The 22,693-nt window shown below is 39.0% G+C and overlaps 1 protein-coding gene across 2 annotated transcripts in view; it reads left to right on the forward strand.

Annotated features, from left to right (window-relative positions):
* The window catches only part of MPP7 (MAGUK p55 scaffold protein 7), a 230,689-nt gene that overhangs the window by 184,039 nt on the left and 23,957 nt on the right, over positions 1-22,693 (forward strand). For both annotated transcript variants that reach the window (XR_011248147.1, XM_069547756.1), the window contains exon 12: positions 15,949-16,119. Coding sequence is in view for 1 of the 2 variants with exons in the window: in XM_069547756.1 (XP_069403857.1) it covers positions 15,949-16,119 (171 nt within the window). In the remaining variant the exon portion in view is untranslated. The remainder of the gene's footprint in view (positions 1-15,948; positions 16,120-22,693) is intronic.

The following is a 22,693-nucleotide window of genomic DNA, read 5'->3' on the forward strand; positions in this document are numbered from 1 at the left end:
ACCACCTGGGAAGGCCTGCTTTGCAACACCCCTCCCCCCAAGTTATGGATAAAAATAGGGCACAATCCAGGTGAAAGGGGAATATCATGAGTCATTTAATAACTTGTATCAGGGGGTTCACAGACAGTCATCAGGCTGTATTTAGGCAAAAGATCCATTTTTGTAGACCCACAAACATAAGAAATTTCATGTTTCCTGGCTCCTTTGACAAAACAAATTTGACCAAACTAGGCCTTCATTTTCCAGTGTTAAGAATTAGCTGAGGCTCAGTTACAAGTGGCCCCTTAAATGAACACAAGCTCTCCAGTTCAGCACAGCCTCGCCATGCTGTGGCTGAGCCAGCCCGGAGACGGAATCCCGCGACACTCTCCTAACAGTTGTGTTGATGCTTGTGCTATGTAACAGTGAAGTCTTTCTTTATGTCCCAGTTCTCAAACGTGGGGAAATAAAAGTAACCAAAGAGCAGTTAAGGGAAAATGGGACCACCTAGTTCTTCAAGGAGTGAATACTGTACAAATCGTGTTAGTGTTGACAGAATGCAATTTAAGATATTTCTGCCTGTCTAGCTTCTGTTGGCTTTTGGATTTTGCAAGCCCTGATTACAGAGCCTAACTCTCGACTCCGTTCAACTCCTGGTCATGGAGACAAGTTTTCCTTTCCATACCTGACTGGCCAACAGGAGAGCAAGGTCAACATGGTTTTGTAGATATGTGTCATGACACCTTGCTTCTTTCTGGTCTAAATGCTTGTTCTGATACAAGAGCAGCAAGAGAGTCACAGATTCGAGGCACCTAGGGGTTCATGTAGCTGCAGGTGGGGTCAGGTATCTGAGAAGAGAAGCGTACAGTAAGACAACTTTGTGTTGATATGACATAGTAGGATACAGAAATTAATAGTTTCTGATAAAAGTTTTTTCTTTTAAGGAAGCCCTTCAATGAATGACTACTGAGTGGAAATTGTATCTTTTTGCGGGATACACAAGTTTGATGGTATTTCTCTGGTTAGTTTTAGTAGTGCGGGATACACAAGTTTAATGGTATTTCTCTGGTTAGTTTTAGTAGTATTAAAGAGTTACTTTGTTATAAATAGACTAAGCAAATGGACTGCCTTGTAGAATGCTATTTTGGCTCCCACCTAGAACCAAACCCTCAAAACGCTACAGATTTTTATACATTTTTAAAAGCAGTCTCATAAGCAGCATGCTAACATTTATGGCAAAGCTATCTTTTTGGTATAAATATTATTTGATATACACCTTTGAATATAAAGAATGCCTGTGTAGGAGACCCAGGTTCTATCCCTGGGTCAGGAAGATCCCCTGGCCAAGGGAATGGCTACCCACTCCAGTATTCTTGCCTGGAGAATCCCATGCACAGAGGAGCCTAGTGGGCTATAGTCCATGGGGTCACAAAGAGTTGGACATGACTGAGTGACTAACAATTTTCACTTTCACTTTAAATATAGTGACAATGCAATAGTGTGACGTTTTATTAACTTTTCTTCTTTTCTTCCATTGAATAATCATGTTTCTACCTGTTTATTTTTTCCTATCGGGTTCTTTATCAGTCTCCTGTTAATGTTATGAGCCCTTTGTGTATCATCCACATTAGCCCTCTCTGCTGTGTGCATTTTCTTCTGGTCCTTTGGTTGCATTTTACCTTATTTTTTTTTAATGTCGAGTTTAACATCATATAGACATTTTAATTTTCACACAGTCAAATCTATGAATTCTTTCCTCTGTTTTCAGAGTTTTGTATTCCCCACCCCAAAATTTTTAATTTATATCTTTTGCAAAGTAATATGTACATTAGGTCGAAGCATGTGAAATTGCTGTGTTTATTTATTTTTTTTTTTTGTAGGAAAAAAGTCATCAGAATGTTGGCAGTTTCATACAGCTCTATTTAGTAAATTGTTTGAAAAGTGAAATGGCATTGTAAGTTCTTGCAGGCAAAAGCAGGATCCTTTTCCCCTCTTCCTCCTTGGTGTCCTGTCTTCCTTTAAAAGATCGCACTTTAGCTCTGGTTAGCAGATTCTTATGGTATTTGCAGAATATAACTTTCTTGTAATGGTATTTCTGGATTGGTTTCCTGATGTTTATTGAGCACCTATTATGTTCCGGACCCTCAGGGTTTCAGCAGAGATCAAAAGCAGACCTCTCCCTTTCATAGAGTAGGGAAATGGGGTGAAGACATAACTAAATAAATTGCACTAAATAAATTACCTAATACATTCAGTGGTGAGACATGCCATGAAGAAAAGTGAAGCTGGAATGGCCACTGGGAGAGGTAAGGACACATAGCTTCAGTTTTCCCCAGGGTGGTCACTGAAGGCCTCCCTGAGGCATGGTGGAGAAAACCCCTGAGGGGGCCTTGTGGAAAAGCAGTAGTGGGGCAGTCATGTGCAAAGGCCCTGAGATAGGCCCTGGGGAATCTGTGGAGCAGGGAGACCAGTGTGACCCGAGCAGAGTGAACAAAGGAAAGAGTGACAGGCTTTGAGGCTGGTGAAGTAACGGGATGCTGGTGTGAGGGGTACTGAGCTGACCCCTTTGGCTCTTACTTGTGTGGGATGGGAAGTCGGACAGAGGTTTGGAGCAGAGTGACGTGCCTGGCTGTGAGCTTCAGGGTCACTCCAGCTGATTTGCTGAGAATGTGCTGTAAGAGAGCCAGGGCAGAGGAGGACAGCTATGTGTCATCTAGACAAGAAGTGACTGTGCTACTACTGCTAAGTTGCTTCAGTCGTGTCCGACTCTGTTCGACCCCATAGACAGCAGCCCACCAGGCTCTGCCGTCCCTGGGATTCTCCAGGCAAGAATGCTGGAGTGGGTTGCCATTTCCTTCTCAATGCATGGAAATGAAAAGTGAAAGTGAAGTCGCTCAGTCGTGTCCGACTCTTCGTGACCGCATGGACTGCAGCCTCCCAGGCTCCTCCATCCATGAGATTTTCCAGGCAAGAGTACTGGAGTGGGTTGCCATTGCCTTCTCCAAGAAGTGGCTGTCATGTCAGTTCAGTTCAGTTGCTCAGTCATGTCTGACTCTTTGCGACCCCATGAATCGCAGCACACCAGGCCTCCCTGTCCATCACCAACTCCTGGAGTTCACTCAGACTCATGTCCATCGAGTCAGTGATGCCATCCAGCCATCTCACCCTCTGTCATCCCTTCTCCTCCTGCGCCCAATCCCTCCCAGCATCAGAGTCTTTTCCAATGAGTCAACTCTTTGCATGAGGTGGCCAAAGTACTGGAGTTTCAGCTTTAGCATCATTCCTTCCAAAGAAATCCCAGGGCTGATCTCCTTCAGAATGGACTGGTTGGATCTCCTTTAGCTGGAACCAAAATGTCATCAGTAGAGGTGGCCCTGGTGGCTCAGTCAGTAAAGAATCTGCCTGCAGCAGACCCAGGTTTGATCCCAGGGATTGGGAAGATCCCCTGGAGAAGGGAATGGCAACCCACTCCAGTATTCTTGCCTGGAGAGAATCCCATGGACAGAGGACAAGTGGGCTACAGTCCATGACGTTGCAAAGAGTAGGACACAACTGAGTGACTATCACTCACTCATACATATACATACACACAGAGATTTTAAGGAATTGGATCATGTGACTGTGGAGGCTTAGTAAGTCAACATCTATAGGCTAGGTAGCAGACTGGAGACCAGGGAAGAGCTGCAGTTTGAGCCAAAGGCTTGTCTGCTGCTGGAAATCCTTCTTGCTCAGGGAGAGGTTAGTCTCATTTCCATTAAGATCTTCAACTGACTGTATAAGGCCCACCCACATTATAGAAAGTCATCTGCTTTGAGAGGGTGAGATGAATTGAGAGAATAGCGTTGACGTGTATATATTACCACATGTGAAGTAGATAGCTAGTGGGAAGCTGCTGTATATGGTACAGGGAGCTCAGCTTGGTGCTCTGTGAAGACCTAGATGAGGAATGGTGGGAGGGGATATATATGTAAATTTATAGCTGATTTACATTGTTATATAGCAGAAACTAACAACATTGTAAAGCAATTATACTCCAATAAAAAAATAGAAGAAAAAGAAAAAGTAACCTGCTTTATTCCAAGTCTACTGATCTAAATGTTAGCCTTTATCCAAGAAACACCTTTACCAGAGGCATCCAGAATAATGTTTGATCATCTGGGCACCGTGACCCAGCCAAGTTGACACATAAGATTAAGTGTCACAGTCTCCATTCTCTTACTCTACGTTAAATATATCTATGGTAATTACTGTGGTGAGGGAAAATTTACCCTTTGGAGATTTGATATGTCTTGAACATTAAATGTTTCTCTCACTAAAAGAAGTAATTTAAACCATACAAGTCAACAACATGGAATGGATCTGTGACATTTCAGGCGATTACTACAAGCCATACAGTACTCTGGTGACTCCAGAGCTCAGCCACTACCACTGCTTTCTCAGACATGCCTGGTTCTAAAGAACAGCTTCTGCACAGGACGTGTCTGTATCCATCCTCAGCACAGGACACCTTCTCCAGCTCTAGGACCCCTCTGGAATATGGCCAATGGAGTTCCTGGGAAGTCTGCCTTCTCATGAGGTCATTTCCAAGGACTTCTTGCATAGAAGAATTTCTTCCCCTCACTCCTTATCTGCCTCCACACTGTTATTTCCTGAGTCCACAGATGCAGGATAGCGGGAGTGATTACCCTGCGGATAGAATATTCTTGGACCCCAAGTGGAAATGCCCAGGGTCACTATTGATCTAAGTGAGGCTGATAATCATTTAGTGAATACATTTGACTATTTTCACTTACTCTGATGTGCATGAAGTCAAGCACAAAACAGTATAAGTAGCCATTTCCCTGATGACTGATTACATTTTTGAAAAATACATTCCATGTCAAATTGATCTAAGGTGACTCTTGAAAGCAGTAGCACTGTAATACTCCAAGCATTGAATGTCTCTTTGTATAAGAATTATATCTTGAAATCGCATTTAGTGAGCCATCACTGATACGAATGTACACTGGGTCGTAGGATTCTTATTGATGTGTAACGCTGGATTTTTTAAAGGTCACTGTATTTATCGGTAAAAGATGTTCGGTTATTAGTGGAGGGAAGGAAAAAAGCTTACTGACTAGGCAGTGTAAGTTGTGCATTGTTTGCATAAAATTAATAAACTGAGGTTAAATTGATAGTGTGCTATAAACATGAACCGTAGAAAATTGCACCTTTGAAAGTGTGTGTGTGTTCAGTTCAGTTCAGTCGCTCAGTAGTGTCCGACTCTTTGTGACCACATGAATTACAGCACGCCAGGCCTCCCTGTCCATCACCATCTGCCGGAGTTCACTCAGACTCACGTCCATCGAGTCCGTGATGCCATCCAGCCATCTCATCCTCGGTCGTCCCCTTCTCCTCCTGCCCTCAATCCCTCCCAGCATCAGAGTCTTTTCCAATGAGTCAACTCTTCGCATGAGGTGGCCGAAGTACTGGAGTTTCAGCTTTAGCATCATTCCTTCCAAAGAAATCCCAGGGCTGATCTCCTTCAGAATGGCCTGGTTGGATCTCCTTGCAGTGTGTGTGTATATATATATAAATACTTAAAGTATACACACATATACACACACGTGAATTATTAATAACTCACTTCCTCCTATAAACTCTAAACAACTTCCTTTAGTCTTGATGGGTGGTGTGAGGGTTAGTGTGTCTTTGGTGTGTGTGTGTACACATGCATATGCTGACTTCCGAAGGGTGATTGCTTCTCAGTGGTAGAAATGCAAGCTTTCAAGATTCTGTCTCCCTTTTCCTACTACAATACAAAATAGTTCTTATGAAGAATAACTGGCCTTTTCTTTAACTGGTAAGAATTACAGAATGTTTTCGCTCTGTTTAATTCATTATAGAAATTGTGTTATAAACAATTCACAAAGCACTGCTTATCACGCATCTGTCTTCCAACCCAATTTCTTGCAAATGATCTCCTGAAAAATCATCAGTTTTTCTCCACTTCTGCTCCTGCTGGAGCACTTCATGCATTCTTTTAAAACAAGATCAGTTTTGGGACTTCTGTAAGTTAAGACTGTTCTTTCTATTTAACGAAAGTGTTTACCATAAAATTCAGTAAAAACAAATCGATTCGTTTGCTGTTGTTTCTTTTAAAACTATTTACCCATCTCTAATTCTGTATTTCTTCCTAATCCTGTTTCTTATTTGTCCCATGTTTAAGCACCAGTGAGTCTCTAGTTACATTGCCTATTGTATAAATCTAGTATAAGACTCCACTTGTTCCAGTATTCACTCATTTTATTAAAGAATGTTATGTAGGTAAGTACAGCTATGTCAAAATATACTGCTTTAATATTTTTCCAAAAAATAAAATTTATACAAAGAAAACATTTAGAAGTATTCTTTCAAACGTGGTACAGGTTCTTTCTTGAGTAAGAGAGAACTCTGCATAATCTCAACATGTCTGGAATACTACTTGGAAATATTCTCTCTGACAGAAACCATTCCTGCTTGGAGAATTTTAGGTTGCATAGACTCAACTTAAAAAAATAACATTAAAATTTCAAATCCAATTTTCCCCTTTTCAGAATTATATTTTTATATTCATTTTTATGTGTGCATACTGTATTTTCTTATAATTTTGAAAGAGTAAGTAAGACTCATTTCTTTATTAGCTGGCTGGAAGAAGATTAAATTCTCATATGGTTTTTCTTTTTCTTAAATGGTAATGCTGTGCTATACTTAAAAAAAAATTGTCGATGGTATCAGGAAAACTTTTTAAGACCTAGGTGATTTTTTTTTTCTTGGACATTGCAGGTTGATATTTTATATTAGCTTCCATGATTTCATTAGATACTTTGAGTTTCTGTTTTTACTTTTAGCTGGAGATGAGCTGAAAAATTCAAGGGTATTTATGGCATTTGAACATTTCTTTTATACTCAGAGCATCTTTGTACTTGTAACATTCCAGAAGTGAATTTTCCCTGTTCAAAAGCCTTTTCCTCCTTTTTATACAAAATTAGCATTGTATGGCCACTTAATATAATCCATGATGACATTCATGTTTCTCTCTCTCTCTCTTTTTTTTTTTCCCCTCCCTGATACTGTTTTATAAGGTGGATGTAGAAGGTGACTAATTCAGTCTCTCCATCTCCAGATCTCTGTAACTTTTGCAGTTTTGTGCTGGTATTGCTTTTCAGTCTAAACTTCTTCCCAAGATTTTTACTTGTTTGTTGTTTTAAGATGTTCTTAATTATCTTTCTTTGTCTTTGGGATAATTTTATGGCTGGCATACTCTGGGAGCATCACTTCAACAATAACTTTGTCATAGGATCATCTTACTACATAGTTTTTACATGTCTGTTATGATTTATATCATCATAACAAGATTGGCATTATACTCAAAATGTTTATTTTAATAGAAATTTTCAACATTTTGTTGTCAGAAGTCTATCATTATATAATCACTTCCAGCCACTTCGTTTTTATTAATGTGTACATGAGTTTTTTTAAAAGTCTTAAAAAGTTCATTCATCGTAATATTTTCTCTTCCTTGTAATTAAGGTACCTACTGAACTCGTTAAATATTTGCTTGGTCAAATTAATTCATTGTTTTAAGAAAATAACTTTCATACGGTATTTTTGGCAGTTCTCCTGATTTTTAAAAGTAGCATATCTTAGTATATTTAAGGTGAGAAGAAAGAATTAAAATGCTTATTTTTATTTTCTTTTAAGAAACTAAGCCCTTTACTTTACTTGCAAAAACTAAATGTATTTCTTCAAAAAATTAGGAACTTCTATAAATCTCTTAAATTTGAGGTGCTTATGACTGATATTGCTTTGCTATTAATTCAAGCAGTTTTCACTGAAACTCTTTCTGTAGGCATCTGTAACATTTAACATATTAAAAGCGTATATTCTTAGAAACATTGAGGATGCATAGTTTCTAATGTTACTACCAGACTGGTTACAGAACTATCACCAAAGATGGAACCTGTACCATTTGAAAAGTCCAAATGGTCACATACTAGTATGTATTTTCTTATGGTTAACAGAGAGGCAGGTCACACTCTCATTCACACATGTGATTTCTGAGGCTGTTAGTGTTGGTGGTGAGTTACCACGACTCTGTTGGAGGGGAAGGCCTTTTTTGTTAATGCAGATACTGCCCATAAAATGATCATGTATTTTTTAAAATAATATATCATCATAAATGTCAAAATTTTATGAAAATAAGATCATTAAAATGATAAATATTTACATTGTAAAAATCTTCACTGAAACTATTTATAGGAGCCAAAGAAACAGATAACAATTTGTGATTTTAAAAAATCACATTCAGTTTTTTATTAGTTTAGTTCTAAATTTCCAACACCCAGGCTGCTTTTCTTTTACCCTCTTAGGTGAGTCCACTGGTTCTCTCTTTATCTTCCTTGATCTTTGGTCTTTAGTTTTTATACTATATTCTCACTAAAAATTTTTTTGCCATTGTTTTTGCTTTCATTGCTTTTTAAGTATTTAAGTGTTTTAATCTATTGGCTATTCCTAACCTTTAAGAATATAAAAATTTGATCTATTTTCATAATCATTTCAAAGTACAGGAAAGTAGAACCTGCCTCTGAGACACAGGCAAAATGTATTTTCTGTTATATATTGATGTAACCTTGCAGATACGTCTACCAATCCTGGATTTCATTTGTTTGGTGTTTTTGTGTATTTTTTTAAATTGTAAAATTATGTAACATTATGGAAAGTCTTTTAAAAATAGGACAAAATAGTTGCCCCCTAGTATATTGTCTGCTTTTATACTTTTGTGTGTGTGTTCATATAAGTTTTTATATTAGTAAAACTCAGTATAATTATGACTATTGTATATGTCCAGTTTTTTCCATTTATTGCTGTAGCAAAAACATTTCTTAATGGTGTTGTATAGTTCTTTTTAAATTTTTATTTTACATTGAAGTATAGTTGATTAACAGTGTTGTATTAGTTTCAGGTGTATAGAAAGTGATCCAGTTATATATATACATGTATCTATTCCTTTTCTTTTCCCACTTGGGTTATTGTAGAATATTGAGCAGCATTTCCCTTGCTATATGATAGGTCCTTGTTGGTTATATATTTTAAATATAGCAGTGTCTTAAGCCCCCTTTCTTTGAAAAGGTGTTTCATAGTTAATCATTCCCATACTTCTATATATTTTGAACGCTTCAAGGTGTTTTTTACTATTAAAAATATCACTAACATTTGAAATTATAGGATGTGAAAATCGCTCAGTCGTGTCCAGCTCTTTGTGACCCCATGGACTATACAGTCCATGGAATTTTCCAGGCCAGAATACTGGAGTGAGTATCCTTTCTCTTCTCCAGGGGATCTTCCCAACCCAAGAATCGAACCCAGGTCTCCTGCATTGTGGGTGGATTCTTTACCAGCTGAGCCAGAGGGAAGCCCGAAATTATAGGATGGATATATATAATACTTATCTATAATTATTTGAAGTTAATACCAAATGATTCTTAATTTACATGTGTATGCATTAAATTTAATACCCTTTTTGATGAATAGTGTTAATTCATGGTGTTATATCAATACTATTATATCAGATATAGTGAAGTAGTTTCGAAGATAACCAAATAACAACTGCCTGAGTTTAATTTTTTTTTTCTTCTTAGGAGAAATGTCAAGTCAAATCAGATTAGAAGTACTTGCTAAAAAATTTTTGTTTCTGTCCTGAGCCTATGTTGTGAAAACACTTAAATTACAAGTATTTGGAATAATCTCTGTTCCCCTAGTAGATCAGGAATACTTTGAGGGCAATGACACTGTTGTATGTATTTTTCTATTTTACACATCATCTTAAATACAGAGGAATATCAAATATTTATTTTTAATTATATTTGAAAAATATCTAACAGAAAAAGAGCTTATGATTTTTACTCCCTAAATTAAACTGCTGCTTCTCTTTGATACACTTTTCCTAGTAAGTTATTTCATAAAACCACTGACAGTCCTACTGTATAGCACAGGGAACTCTGCTCAATGTTATGTGGCAGTCTGGATGGAGGGGAGTTTGGGGGAGAATGGATACAAGTATATGTATGGTTGAGTCCTTCTGCTGTCCACCTGAAACTCTCACAACATTATTAATAGGCATACTCATGTAAAATTAAAAGTATAGTAAAAAAACAAAAGTCATTGAAAGCTTACCAGTTTTTCTCTTAAACATCTGTGTGTGTAGAATAACATTTCAAGCTTTCTTCTGGACTTTCAAGATTTAACATTTGAACCAAGGATTGTTTTCTTAAGACACTAAAAGAAGAGTTACTTAAACCTGTTAGATTGTTATGCCTGCCCCATTTGTTGTTGTGAGAATTAAATGAACCGATCCATATAAGTGCTTCAGACGGTGTCTATAATCTGTAAGTTCTCAACAAATGCCCACTACCACCACCACCACTGCTTCTGTTGTTTTGATATTGAAATTAATAATAAGGGAATGATCTAAACTCAAACCAAGAATCACCTTTTTTTTTTTTTTGGTCAAAACATCATAACTCCCTATCTGGTGTTTCAGTACAAAGTGTGTATTAACATAAAGTGGGTAAAGGGTTGTTCAGTAAGGATTTCTGGGGCCATTGGCTAATTATTTAGAAAACTATAAAGTTACAGCCTCATCTCACAAACTTGATCTCATAATCATACCTGAGTAATTCCAGATGAATTTAAAAAATTAACTGTAAAGCTATGTAACCTATTTTTTTAATTTAAGAAAATTTGGGTGTTTATCAGATTAAGGGTAGGAAAGTCATAAAAATAGTGGAAGAAATTACAAAGGAAAGAAATTCACAGATTCAAATAAATAAACCTTTAAAATTTCTTTGAAAAGGAAAACTGAAAATCTTAACGTCTTTGCAATAAATAAGGCCAAGTGTTATGACCTTAAAAGATACATGAATGTGTATGCTATTTATGTAGACCCCCCAAAAAAATGATCAACAAGTATTAACTAACAATTCACAGAAGAAATAAATGCAAATGAGTTACAAATATGAAAAACAGGTTCAACTTAACAGTTAAAATGAAACGGTATACAATTTTCACTTGTAAGATCACTAAAGATTTTTAAATGATAGAAGTCCTTTGATGAGAGAATGGTAAAACATGCAGTGGGGCTTGCTGCCAGTGGAGATGTATGTTCTTATTAACCCATCTGAGAAGCATTTGGACAAGATCCATCAAGCTTCTTGCAATTTGCCCTAATGAAGTCATCAGTGACACAGAGTAAGAGGAATGTACAGGAATGTTTATTGCAACTTGTGTCATCTTTTATAATAAAAAAATAAAGTTTACTTTAAGCAGAACCACGCAACTAAGTAAGTTAGTGAGTTATCGTAAATTATTCCTGCTGGAAAATATTAGATAAGAAGTGTCTCCGAGTGATGAAGGGCTGACCCGCACCTGCGGTTTCTCTGTGAAGCCACTTTCCTATTGTAATAAAGCTGACGTGCTGTTCTCTTAAAAAAACACAAATCTCTAGCAGCTGTGGGTAAGAGCCATGGAAAAAGCTTGTCCATAAAAATGTTGAGCCAATTATAAATTACAAAAATGTGAAATATAAGGAAAAATATATTTTGCATGAAACCGTTCCTTTACTCCAAATTCCTTGTTAGTGCTGCTTTGCCGCTCCTGGTGTCTAAAAGCCAGCTCTTGCTAAGACTTGTGCACTGAAAACGAACTAGAATGAAATACGCTCTAGGTGATTTATTCCCATTTACTGGAAAGAACCTTCTGCTTGCTTTCAATTTAAGTACACATTCTTGAGCTTCCTTTTAATAAGAGAACCACCTAAGACCCGAAGGCCAGAAATGATTAACCCCTTTTCCTGATGTAGAGCTCAGTCTCCTTTAAGATTAGACTTAACCAAGCTGTGCTGACATGCCCGCACTGTGTCACTGAAATTTGAAAATGATAGTCTCTATGCTGCCTTGAGTGGCAGGCTTCTGTGCTACCTGGTTTGGCTTTGTTTTTATCTGAGAAACAAGTAACAACTCTGGATTTCATACCTTTTGTTATATCCTCTATTCTGGCTGTTTTATTAATTGTTCTGAGTTGGGGATTTTTCTCGTTTTCTGACTCTATTTTTGTGTATGCATAGATGTGTGTGTGTGTGTGGGGGGGGGGCTTTCCTGATGGCTCAGTGGGGAAAGAATCTGCCTACAATGTGGGAGACACAGGAGATGTGGGTTTGATCTCTGGATTGGAAAGGTCCCCTGGAGGAGGAAATGGCAGCTCACTCCGGTATTCTTGTCTGGAGAATTTCATGGGCAGGGGAGCCTGGTAGGCTACAGCCCATGGGTGGGAGTCGCAGAGTCAGACACAAATGAGTAACATAAACGGCAAAACAACATATATATGTATGTATGTATGTGTGTGTCCATATGTATGGGTACATGAGTGTATATATTTATTGTGTGGTGTAAATATGTGACATATATACGTGTGTGTGTTGAGGGAGTGAGGGACCATAAGTAAGGACAGAAAAGAGAGATGCTCTCTAAATGTAACTGTAATAACAGAGATAGCACATCCCTAGAAAGAGTATCTAAAAAGAAATAAAAGGATAGGTAACATATACTGAATCTTTATCTCTTTAAAAATGCCTTACTGCTTTAATCAGCTACTTTTAATAGTTAACATATTTAAATCTGGATTTAATATTTTGTGTCTTTTGTGACATTACTCAAACATGAAGCCCCTTCATTTGCTTTTCCCGTTCCTGCTAGACGTGTGCTATGGGAACAACAGGGAACATAGTGTGTTCCTGCCTTGGAGACACTTTGAGGTTAGGTGGGACCCAGTCAGGTGCTAATCTGTCTACTGTGTAACGCGTTTACCATACACCAGGTCCTGGGCAAATGCTTCACATAAATTGTTTAATCCTTAATATCCTGTGAGAGGTCGATAGTATTATCCTCATTTTAAAGCTGAGAAATGAGGCTTCAGAAAGGTTTTAAAACATTGGCGAGTCACCCCAGTTGGTAAGGAAGCCAGAGACCCAGGTCTGAGCCTTTAACACTCAGCAAGGAGCCCTGTACCCTTGGGATCCCAGCAGACCTGGCTGACTTTTCCCCTTTTGTTTTCTAAACGAGGCGCTGGGCCAAGACACTCAGGCCTCAGAACCTGTGGGAATTCTGCGTGCGTGGTCGTGGCCACCTGGAAAACACGTGAATGAGGTCAGGGCCGTGTCGTGCGCGGGCCAGCGCAGGGGTGTCCCTGAGGTGCTGGCCGGGCGGGGTCCCAGCAACCTGACGCTCTCCTCTCCGGGGCCGCTCCAGCCCTGAACCTTCACGGACGCGGTGCTGTGTCCTTTTTGTCGGCTTCATGCAGTTATCTTTGTGAAAATCCCAAAGGTGTCCGGCTTTCTTTGTCGAAATTTACATTAAAGAAATGAAACAGGACCGATAGTAGAATTTTAGGGGATGCCTTTTTAAAATCCTGTTTAGAACATCTGTTGTCATGGTTTCAGTTGTTAGGTCATGTCTGAATCTTTGGCGACCCCATGGACTACATATATAGCCTACCAGGCTCCTCTGTCCATAGGATTTCCAAGGCAAGAATACTGGAGTGGGTTGCCATTTCTTTCTCCAAGGGATCTTCCTGATCCGGGGAATAAACCCGTGTCTCCTGCATCGGCAGGCAGATTCTCTACCACTGAGCCACCAGCGATTTTAATTAAGTACCTTTTCTGTACCAAGTGCTGTACAGCTCACACCCCCCAGTGACCCCCAGCTCCTCACCCTGCATGTCCATGGAGATCTCACATTAGAAATCTGGTTCCCTTTTCTCTTTCCCCCACTATATCATTACTGTTTACAACAAAGGTGAAAACTTCAGTTAATCATAAAGACTCCATTAGGTAAGCAGTTTCACTGAAATTCAGGATTTAGCTGGCATTCATCGATCAGGAATTTTTCTGGGTTTTGCTTTTGGATTCATTGTGGATGAGGCATGTATGTCTTCGATCCATTTTTGTGCCAGATGTTTGCAGTGACTTGAGGAAATCCCTCCCTCCATATGAGGAATAATTGTGAAGGGATTTTTAGTTCTACCTGCTAATCCTACAGGATGTCTCATGAGTCTTTCCCCCCAAAAATACAAAACATAGTTACAGTTTGTCCTCTGACCGTCACCGTAGAAGTTTGACTTCTCTGTGCAGTTAAGATTCTTAGAATTTACCTATCTTTTCTTCATCCTAGGACCAGGTTGGTACATTTCCTCTTTGTCCCTGAAATCTCACCTTTCTTTGTAAGATGATATGTTTCATCATTTATTCTGTTTGCTTTTTCCTTTTGTCTTTAATAGATTATTAGAGCAGCTGTCTTCCTTGTTTCAAATTCTTTGTAAATCTTCTCCCTCAAATAATTCGAGTATCTCAAGATCAGACCGATTCTTAGTGGGTTCCAGGAACATATTTATCATTCCATTCTTAGTATTTTGATTTTTATTAAACTGTGAATCTATAAGGTAAGTGATAGAACTCCATGGACATTCATTAATTGTTTTTTTAATACTTCCTGTATTTTGAATATTAATTTTTAAATCCAGTAGTACTATTTATTTTTCTTTGTGTTCTCTAACATTCACATTATTGCATTTTATTGTAAAATGCCTTTTTTAAAGTTTTGTTCCTGTTTACCAGATTTGATTAGTATTCTTTTTAAAGAGAATCTGTTTTTATACGTTTAAAAATATGCTTGCATTTGTTTTCTGTTATGAAACTGCTATAGAATATTTATCATATTGTAATAAACAGGCTGTTGCCTCCCTTTAAAGTCTGGATTTTGAGAGTGTTGGTTAGGCCAAGAATCCTTGAATGATGTGTATGGTAAATACCACTCTTCAAGAAAAGACATTAAACCAGAATGTTATAACTATGTGAAGAACAAGTAGAGTGAAATAGGGTTTGCCTGAGACAAGGAACTTTTGCCTTCGCTTTTCTAAGCCAACATTTCAAATGACAGCAGTGTGCTGGAGGGAGCTGTTTAAGCAGACAGGAAACTTACTTAAATACTTGAAAAGGTGTCTTAGTAAAATATGGTACGGTATTAGTAAGAGTACACAACTGCGGCTCAGAAACTGATTTTCAAATTTTAGTCAGCTTCACATTATAAAGGGCTTCCCTAATGACTCAGATAGTAAGGAATCTGCCTGCAATGCAGGAGGCCCAGGTTCGGTCCCTGAGTTAGGAAGATGCCCCAGAGAAGGGAATGGCTATTCACTTCAGTATTAGCCTAGAATTTCTATAGGAGAAAAGAACCTGAGGCTTGGTCATTTACTCCACCTACTGGGGTCTCAGAGCGGTGAAGTAACTTGCTGTCAGTGATAGTCTGGTTCTGTCTGCCTGATCCAGTCAGAGGTCTTTTGGACACATTAGGCCACTTTTGTGGGCCACTTGTAGGACACATTCTGGACACTTTCGTTTTCTTTCTGTTTAACAATAGATGCTGTCTGTGCCACAGGGATGTTGTTAGGCTGTGCTTAGAACACAGTGTAAAAGATTCTAGTATTTATGAGTGGGAGAATTCATCATTTATATTTAAAAGGTTTCTGCAGTGCTTTTAACTTTTTCTTACAATTGTGTTCATCAGTCTGTGCAAAAATGTTCTTTATGATATCTGACCTCTTTATTTTGTTTCCTGATTTTTGAAAAGAACTCTTTATGATTGGGAAGCAAACAAAACTTAAAAGTACTATAACGATATAATTAAATGTTAGATGATTCTTTTATCAGTGGTTTTAATGAAATCGTGGAGGATCTATTTCCCTTTTATTACTCAGTGCCCTGGTAATGCTATTATGGTAAATAAAATCCAGCCCAACTTTGAGGGGTTTAAAAAAATTTTTTTAGAGGGGGTGTCTTTTTTTAGTTTTAACTGCTAAAAAGGTGGTTTTTTTGTTTTTGTTTTTTTTTTGTATTTGCAGCTGGTTTTAGAAGAAGCTTCCGTCTTAGTAGAAAAGATAAGAAAACAAATAAATCCATGTACGAGTGCAAGAGGAGTGACCAGTACGACACAGCCGATGTGCCCACGTATGAGGAAGTAACACCCTATCGACGGCAGACGAATGAGAAGTACAGACTCGTTGTCTTGGTTGGTAAGTGATGGCTTGTGTGATGCTGAGGAAGTGAGACAGTGAGAATTTAACTTCAGAGGGCACAATGCTGGAAGTGTTCAAGTGAAAAAAAAAATCTCATCTTGAACACCTTTTGACCTCTAAAATGAAATCTTTGTAGTCTTTTTGTACTTATGACATTGAGATTTTACAATATATCTGTGTCATGGGATTGGCGTTTTACTGGACCTTCTCTGTGTGCGTACTAAGTATCCATGAACTGTAGCCCACCAGACTCCTCTGTCCATGGGATTCTCCAAGCAAGAATACTGGAGTGGGTTGCCATGCCTTCCTCTAGGGAATCTTTCTGACCCAGGATTCGAACCTGTGTCTTGTGTCTCCTGCATTGGCAAGTGGGTTCTTTACCACTAGCGCCACCTGGGAAGCCCCTTTCTCTGCCTTCTTTGGATTTCTTTTTCTTTTTCTAGTTTTATCAAGTTGAATTTTTGATCACTGAGTAAAAACCCCTTTACAAATGTTTAAGTATTAACTGGGCATAAATTTAAATTTGCCTCTAAGCACTGCATCCTACAACTTTTGATTGTGTTTTTATAACATATCATTAAGATCAGAATATTTTCTAATTTCTGTTGTGACTTCTTTGACCAGTGAGTTGTTCACATATGTGTTGTTTAATTTTCAGATACTTAGGGATTATCCAGGTATCTTTTGGCTATTGATTTCTTATTTAATTCCATTATAGTCAAGAGTATATGCTTTGTATGATTTCAATTATTTTTTTAAGTTTGTCAGAATTTCTTTTTCTTTTTTTTTTAGCCCAGAATACAAAGAATGTGTTCTTTGTATTTGTAAAAAGAATGTGTTCCGTTGTTGTTGAATAGTGTTTTATACATATTATATAAGTCAAGTAGGTTGATATTATTATTCAGGTCTTCTGTATTTTATTATTTGTCCACTTGCTCTGTTAATTGTTGGGAGAAGACTGTTAAATTCTCTAACTGTAGATGTGTCTATTTCTCTTTTCACATTAATCCACTTTTACTTAATAGATTTAGAAGCTCTGTTGCTGGGTGGATACACATTTAGGAGTATTATGTTTTCTTAGTGAAGTCACTTTTATTGTGTAATGTTCTTTTTTTACCCCTGGTAATATTCATTATCCTGAAGTCACTTTATGTGATATATAACATAGCCACTCAAGCTTTCTTTTGCTTATTGTTTGCCTGGTACATCACTTTCTTTTACTTTAATCCATCTGTGTCTTTCAGACAAGATAGTATTGGGTCTTGTTTTAGATATCCAATTTAATAATCAGTGTCTTTTATTGACATGTTTAAAGTTTAATATAGGGCTTCTGTGGTGGCTCAGACAGTAAAGACTCCACCTGCAATGCGGGAGACCTGGGTTTGATCCCTGGGTTAGGAAGATCCCCTGGAGGGCATGGCAACCCACTCTATAATTCTTGTCTAGAGAATCCCCATGGACAGAGGAGCCTGGCGGGCTACATTCCATGGGATCACAGAGAGTCTGACACAACTGAGCAACTAAGCACACACATATATGTTCATATTAAATTTACATTTAACTATTGATATGGTTGGATTTAAGCCTACTATTGATATTTTATGATTTGTTTTCTCTTTGGCCCCTTGTACTTTTCAAAATTTTTCTTTGTTCCTCTTTCCTGCCTTCTTTTGGGTAACGTGATTATTTTTTTTCTTATTTTATATTAATATATTGATGACTTTCTGGCTTTATCTCTATGTGTAATTATTCTCTAGTTGTTTTCAAGTTTTTTCCTTATCTTTGATTTTTAGCACTGATCACGATGTGTCTTTTGAATTTAACCTGTCTGGATTTCCCAGACTTCTCAAATCTGAAAATTTATGACATTCATCAAATTTTTGGCCATTTTTTTTTCCCCAAGATGTTTGTTTTGACCCATCCTTTCCCCTCTATTCTGAGACTCCAGTAGCACATATGTTAGACCCTTTAAGGTGGTTTCACAAGTTCTTATAAGTTTTTTCCCAGAGCTTCTGTTGTTCAAATTTGATTTCTTGGTTTTTTTTTTTTTCCTCTCAAGCTCTCTAACTCTTTTCCTCATTATCTGTTTTGCTGTTTAGCCCACTGAGCAATTTTTTTTCTTTCAGGTATTTTCTTCATTTGGGAAATTACTAGCTCTTTTTCATAGTTTTTGCTTATTTCGTAAGAACTGTACGTTTCCATTCAAGTGTGTTTAGTTTTATCTTCTGAAGCTTAGCCACCCTCTTGTCTTAGATGGTTCCAGCATCAGGGTTATCTCAGGGTTGGCATCTGTTGATTGTCTTTCTCCTTGAGAATTGTTCACCTTTACCTAGTTCTGTTTGTCGAATCATTTGTTCCATCTCTTGGATGTTCTGAACATTATTTGATATAGACTTTGGGTCTTACTAAATTCCTCTGGATTATGCTGTTTTTAGCAGGCTATTAACCTGGCTAGGCTCCCAGCAGGCCAGGCTCTTCACTGCTTCTGGTCTGTGCCATGCATATGGCCCTTGGGGTGAGAGAGACTTAGACACTGGTTTACATCTTAGTTCGTTTCTCAGAGCCTCTGTTGTGCTGCTTTAGGTTCATCTCAGTCATCACAACTTTTGTGGGATCTCAGCTGCACAGCCTCCTGCTCCATGGTGCAGCTCTGAGACAGAGCCTCATCCTCTGGGCAAAGTCAAAGAAGAGAAGAAAAATAAAATGGGAACCTTCACCCCTTGGAGGCTTCCCGTCATAGCTCAGTTGGTTAAGAATTTGCCTGCAATGCAGGAGACCTGGTTTCAATCCTTGGGTTGGGAAGATCCCCCTGGAGAAGGAAATTGCAACCCACTCCAGTATTCTTGCCTGGAGAATCCCATGGACAGAGGAGCCTGGCAGGCTACAGTCCATCGGGCTGCAAGAGTTGGACACGACTTCATGATTAAGCCACCACCATCACACCTCCTTGGGGCTCACCTCTCAGGGCCTGACTTCCTTTTACACTCTGTCTGTTTTTGTTTGCTTCTCCAAAACCCCCAGATCATTGCTTTTTGTGTGCTGTCCAGAGGTTTCAGTTGTAATCAGTGGGACAGACAGGCTGTGTTAGGCTTTCCCCACCAGCGTGAAGCTGGAGCTCCCATCATACACAACTTCTCTCTGTGGAGACAGGCATTCCCAATCAGCCTCCTCAGAAATGGACAACACAGCCCTCACTGACATACCTCCTACCCAGTTTCAAAGGGCGTTGGGACAGAATAAAAACACAGCATTACCCCAACTACCTTTTCAGGTAAATTAATGCTCCCAGAAAACTGTATCACAGCATTCCATTGTGAGCTCCAATCACAGTGATCTGCAGTGTTTTGGGTGCTGCTTTACATGAGCGCTGATTGTCTAGATCCACGATCACTGAACTAAAATATATCTGGGTAAAATCTTTAACGAAGAAGTTAATTTTTTATTTTTTAAATTTACTTGGCTGCATCGAGTCTTAGTTGCAGCGCATGAGCTCAGTAGCCGTGGTGTGCAGGCTTAGTTACCCCTTGGCATGTGGGATCTTAGTTCCCCGACCAGGGATCAAACCTGCATCCCCCACGTTGGAGGGTGGATTCTTAACCACTGGACCACCTGAGACTCATTAGTCCTGAGGCTAATTTAGCTGTGGGCACTTATCTTGCCCTAAATCCCCTTTGTCCCTTGATCTTCGGGTTCCTGGCACCTGACCTCTAAGTTGAATGTGGATCTGTCTAGTGAGCCAGGTGCCTTCGTTTCTAACCACATACTGTGTGCTCTCGTCACTGCATGTTTATACTCTAGGCCAGATCCTAGGGCTTTCTTCACTTTAATTTTAGTTGTTCAGCCTGTGACATCACTCAGCCTGCAGTGACTGCTCTTAACTGTCTCCTTCTTGGAATTCCTTAGGTTTCTGAGGCCTGATTCTTGGGGGAAATTCTTTTATCTCCCCAAAGGGGTATTAACTCCAAGATACTCCTACACTGGGGATGCTCAGTGTTGATGCTTCAAAGTGGTATAGTCAGTGAAGAGTCTTATTTCCTTTGCTGTGCATTTCTCCCCATTAACGTGTCCTTCCTCTTTGGAGTTTTCCAGGCCTTGAGTAAATAATTCACTGCATTTCTTCATCAACAACTAAAACACCCCTTTTTGTGACTTAGGTTTCTCTATTACAAACTGAGATCTAACTGTCATGTTTTCTTATTCTCTGCTGTACCCAACTGCTTTGAAACTGTCCCAACAGTATTTCAGTTTTAACTTGTTTCTTAGGCAGGTCCCGCCCTTCCTGAGCCCTGTGTCATAACAGTGGCTGATGTGTATTGAGTCCAGGCACTGTGCTCAGGGGGATGCTGTTATTATTTCCTCAGCCCTCGCTGTGGCTATGAGGTAAATACTTTTCATGTCCCCATTTTACAGAAGAAGAAACTCAAGCACACAGATGAGACAAGTAAGTCACTGGCCCTGGATCCAGCTTCTAAGCCGTGGAGCCCATTTTGCCCCAGACAGTTCAAGACCAGAGCCTGTTCCTCATCTCCCTGTGGAATACTGCTTTTGATCTGCAAAATCAGGGCTGTGTCGACACTGTGCCAGTCCTGAATATCCTACTTTTCTCTTTTTTCCTTTGGTTTAGGGCCCTCCATTCATTTTTCTAACAGATACCTCGACGTTCTGTGAAAGTTCAGTTCCGAGTCTCTTGAGAGCCTCTCTGTGCACAAGAGCTCCAGCCTGAGTCACATTTCCTCTGGAGGGGGCGTGGGCCAGGGTCCGGTCAGCTCTGCCTCCCCCGCGCTGGCCACGTGGGGCGCCACATTGCACATGGCATGACTGGTCCACTTTCCTGATCCTTGAGTTTGCCAGCACTTCCCTAAAGCATCCTAGCAGGTTTGCCTGCTCTCTCCTCCGATCTGTTCCCATGTTCGGCTGGCCCCCACCCTGCAGCCCTCTCAGCCACCAGGGAGGATTCCTGGGCTTGCTTTTACCATCTGCTTTGTCTGCAGCCTTCAGTCCCCCAGTCCTGTCATGCTGGTGTAGACAGAGACCCCCGCTATCCCTGAGGCCACCAACACCAACTCAGCCAGCCCAGACTCCAGCACTTCTCAAACTTCAAAAGGCATTTGAGTCACTTGTGAATCTTGTTAAAATGCAGGTTCTCATCTGGGAGTCCCAGGCGAGGCCAGAGATTCTGCGTTTTGCTTTTTACCTGTTGCTCCTTGTGACACTGAAGTCCTTAGCCCCTACACCCTAGGGAAGCCCCTTGCTCTGTTTGGTTGGGTTCAGTTACCATTGCGTTCTTTGTTGATTGTTGCCAACTGGCTGCAATTTATTGAGTTGACCAGAAAGTTCTTTTGAGTTTTTCTATAACATCTTATGAGAAAACCTAAACAAAGCTTTTGGCCAACCCAATATTTTGATTTTCTACTTTTCTTAACGTCACACTTCCGTTTTGTTCTTTGTCATGCATATGTTATAATGATGGTTTTAAAACTTCTGATTTTGTCTTAATAGACAATCTGTTGTCTTAATCTATTCTGAATTTGCTCAGTGATATTTATCTATTTAGAGCAACTGGTTTATTATTATTTTTAGTCTTTATTCTGAAATTTTTATTGGGAAAATAAGTTTATATGAAACTCTTACACTTCATTTACCTATTTGGGAACAAGTGCTGGTAAAAGATAGTTTTTAATAATGCAGAACTTTTAAAGTCCATATTATTGCATTATAGCAGAACAGACTTAATGGAGAATACTAGTCTTATATTTTTGTGATGTTAAAGTACATAGTATACCCAGGCAAATAGAATATCCTGAATCTCTATGTGAAATAGAGAAAGAAAATCATGTTAAAATACTAAATTCACACAAGCTACTTCTCTTGTTTCTACTAAAGGAAGGATTTGAAACCTTTTAAAATCAGGAATGCTTGTACAGGTGGAGGTGTGGAAGTGGCCTTCAGCTGTGTCTTTTGTCTTCTCCCGCACTGTGGCCTCTGTAGACTGGGCTTCTAAGAATTTCCCATTATTCACTTTCTTCTATGTGCTCACCACTCGGAAAATCTTCCAGCTTGTCCCATATGGTGCTGTTGAAGGTATCCGTTTATTGTCTCGAGGAATCTCTGTCTATTAAGTCCCATGATGGTATAGTACAGGACAGTGTGGACGGTGACAAGCAGACTTCTGGGCAGAACAGGCTCATCCCTGTTCAGTTCTGTGATTCAGTTTCTGGGGACACGACACCTGCACATTTCACATGTCTTCTGGCTGCAGTTTCTTCATCTAAAAATGAAAATAGCAAGATCACTTTCTTGCTTTCTAAGTTTGTTTGACAGCTAGAGGAAGCATTTAGGACGGGTTTAGACCAATACCTGGCTCTACTAGTCTTTTAATAAAATGGAGCTCTTGTATCTTAGCTAAAAATACTATTGAAATGTTCAAATATGAATAGGCCTCTGCTGATTTGGAAGCTCAGTGTTCAAAATACTTAATAAATTAGATCATTTAGCCGTTTATCATCATCTGAAAGTGTCCAGCAGTGAATTAAAATTTTGGAACTTCTCATTGTTCTTGCATTAACTGTTT

This window comes from Ovis canadensis, chromosome 13 (genome assembly GCF_042477335.2).
Source record: "Ovis canadensis isolate MfBH-ARS-UI-01 breed Bighorn chromosome 13, ARS-UI_OviCan_v2, whole genome shotgun sequence".
Taxonomy (NCBI): domain Eukaryota; kingdom Metazoa; phylum Chordata; class Mammalia; order Artiodactyla; family Bovidae; genus Ovis; species Ovis canadensis.